The 2715-nt window shown below is 39.8% G+C and overlaps 1 protein-coding gene across 1 annotated transcript; it reads left to right on the forward strand.

Moving 5' to 3' along the window:
* Nucleotides 1–358: 358 nt before the first annotated feature.
* Nucleotides 359–1968, forward strand: LOC308369601 (ZP domain-containing protein-like; the record flags this gene model as incomplete). The annotated part of the gene is made up of 6 exons (XM_080844096.1): nt 359–410; nt 500–684; nt 785–1185; nt 1262–1358; nt 1454–1658; nt 1832–1968. The coding sequence occupies 6 exons, from the start codon at nt 359–361 to the stop codon at nt 1966–1968; spliced, it is 1077 nt and encodes a 358-aa protein (XP_080700222.1).
* Nucleotides 1969–2715: the final 747 nt, after the last annotated feature.

Below are 2715 nucleotides of genomic sequence, written 5' to 3' on the forward strand. Positions count from 1 at the left end.
GAAGAATATTTTGCGACGCAAAATTCCCCAAATCGCCGTCTCCGCCAGCCATTATCGTCCTCAAAATAGGAGCCTTTTTATATCAGTTTCTCTAGGGAGGTTGTTATTTATTCAATAATATACTGTAATACCATACCATACCATGTATTATTCAAAATATCCATCTCATTAATAAGTACACTCTTTTGTAGTTACTGTAAATTCAGATACAGTAAGTCAATATTCTATGTCTGTCCTGAATATTTTCAGCAATGATTTATTCCCTATGGGAGCTATCACTCCAAATTCCTCCATTAACTTGCATGGGCATTAACCAGTAAACATACTTACTTTCAGTTCCACCTTCTATCAGTCTGACATGAGATGTGTCATTGTTCATGCTGGACTTCATCATGATGGACCTCAACAGGGTTTGTGTTTTCCATTATCTCAAGCTTTAAATAAATGGTAAAGGATACATGTTTGTTTTTTCATAATTAACAATAATTAACATCCACAGTTGCTTCAGCTAAAGTGATTTGCTCTGAGAGTTTTATGGCCGTTGAAGTGGACAAATCACTATCAGACAGCATCCGACTAAATGAGGATCACCTACGACTCACCGACCCATCCTGCACACTCTACTCCAACGGCAGTCATGTCTTTGCCAACATGTCTCTCAACACCTGTGGCACTGAGATGGAGGTGAATAAACCTTATCAGGCCCTACCAAATATATGTCAAATCTATCTACAGAAAAAGTATATGCTATATAATATATTAATTCCATATTTCTTTTCAAAAGGAGGATGAAAACAATCTCATCTTCAGGAACGAAATTGTGTCATTTGATAACCCAAATGACATAATAACAAGAGAACAACAGGTGGAGCTGAGGTTCTTTTGCAAGTACCCTAAAGAAAGCCGTGTGTCTTTAGAGTTTGATGCTCACAGAGGCCCTAACGTATTCATACAAAAAGGATTTGGAACTTTCAGCTTTGAGTTTGAATTCTTCCAATCAAGTCAATTTCATAATCGTAAGGACCCCAACTCCTATCCCCTGGAGTATGATCTTGGTGAGATGATGTACCTGCAGATCGAAGCCACCTCTCCAGTTAACAACACAGAGCTCTTTGTCGAGTCTTGCAATGCCAGTCCCAGTGATCACTCTCAAGCCCATGTTTCCTATGCAATCATTCAAAATGGGTAAGCTTGACACATATTGTAGATACTGGGAATGCCTGTCATGTAATGTTCTAAACATTTCATGTTCTACACATAGGTGCAAGGAAGATGAAACAGTGCAATTCTACTCAAGCCATACAAATAAAGTCCAGTTTGGAATGAAGGCATTTAAATTCATTGGATGGCAGGACCAGGTAATAGATGGAATCACAGACTTCTCTCTGAATGAACAAGCCTCATTTATGTTTAGATAGTATGTTCTGTATTCAATTGGTTTCTCTCCCAAAAGGTTTACATCACTTGCTCAGTCATACTGTGTGAGGCTGGCCATCCCAACACCAGATGTTCTCAGGGCTGCACCAATGCCACTGCCCCACCTGCAGTGCATCACCATCACAGGAGAGAGGTGACCATTCAGACCACCAGTCACTCCATCTCCCAGGGGCCAGTGCGGCTCAGCAGGAGTGCCGACATCAAGAGTGCTCCAAGCATAGGTGACTATCCTCCTGTGTACCTCCCAGTGTCTCTTGGGCACTCCCAAAATGCACTCAATAAATCACAGCTTGATGCAATAGTATTTCCTTATGGCTAAGTTCTCTAACATGTACATACCAGTCCCAGGCAGTGTGTAACTGTGGCTATTTCTTCTGCTACTATTTTCTTACAGTGACACATACTGGATTGAACATGAATCTTGTTTACCTCACTGGATGCCTGCTGGCAGTTGTTGCCATGGTGTGTGGTGTACTGATCTACACAAGGCGACCTAGGATTGAATATCAGTTACTACCTTCTTCCAACTAGGTAGCCTTCATGCACGGCACATATACAGAGACTTGTCTTGAAACAAACTATATACACACCTGGGTTGTGTTTAAAAATGGCTGTGAATTTCCATGTGAAATAATTACATATTACTTTTATTTTTTTACAAAATGTAACTGTTGGTAATAAATGCATGCTTTATTATAACCATATGATACTGGGTGTATAGTCAAGCTTATATGGGTTTAGTTAGGATCACTACCCTTACTGCTTGCTGTTATTGATTTTATATAAAGCACTTTGAACTGCAACTCTTGTACGAAATGTGCTTTACAAATAAAGTCTTACTTACTTACTACTGAGGCTCTGTCCTACTAAATTCTCCATTATCTTCTCTACAAAAAACTGTCTAAACATGTATGGTATGGTAATAGGTTTCTTAAACTTGTTTAACAAAGCAAATAAACTCTCTGTTTGAAAGACTGGCTGAAGAAGTTCATGTCTAATTATGAGGTGGATCATCCTGTCCATCATGGTAAGTCTTATTAGCTGAAATAAATTCCAAAACACTTGTGTCACCTTTCCAGTGTACTTTTCCATTTGAGTGGAACCTTGATTTTGTTTCTGGTGGGATTGACATCTCCTGTCATCTGCGTCAATATTCCTCTGTTTTACATGGACACATTTTGTTAATGTGCCCTCTGCTGAACTCCGCTCAGGCCACGCTCCCCTGTTCACCGTTAGATTCACACACCTCCGCTACAGTTCATCATATGAACAATCCCC

This window comes from Sprattus sprattus (assembly GCF_963457725.1).
Source record: "Sprattus sprattus genome assembly, chromosome: 8".
Lineage (NCBI taxonomy): Eukaryota > Metazoa > Chordata > Actinopteri > Clupeiformes > Clupeidae > Sprattus > Sprattus sprattus.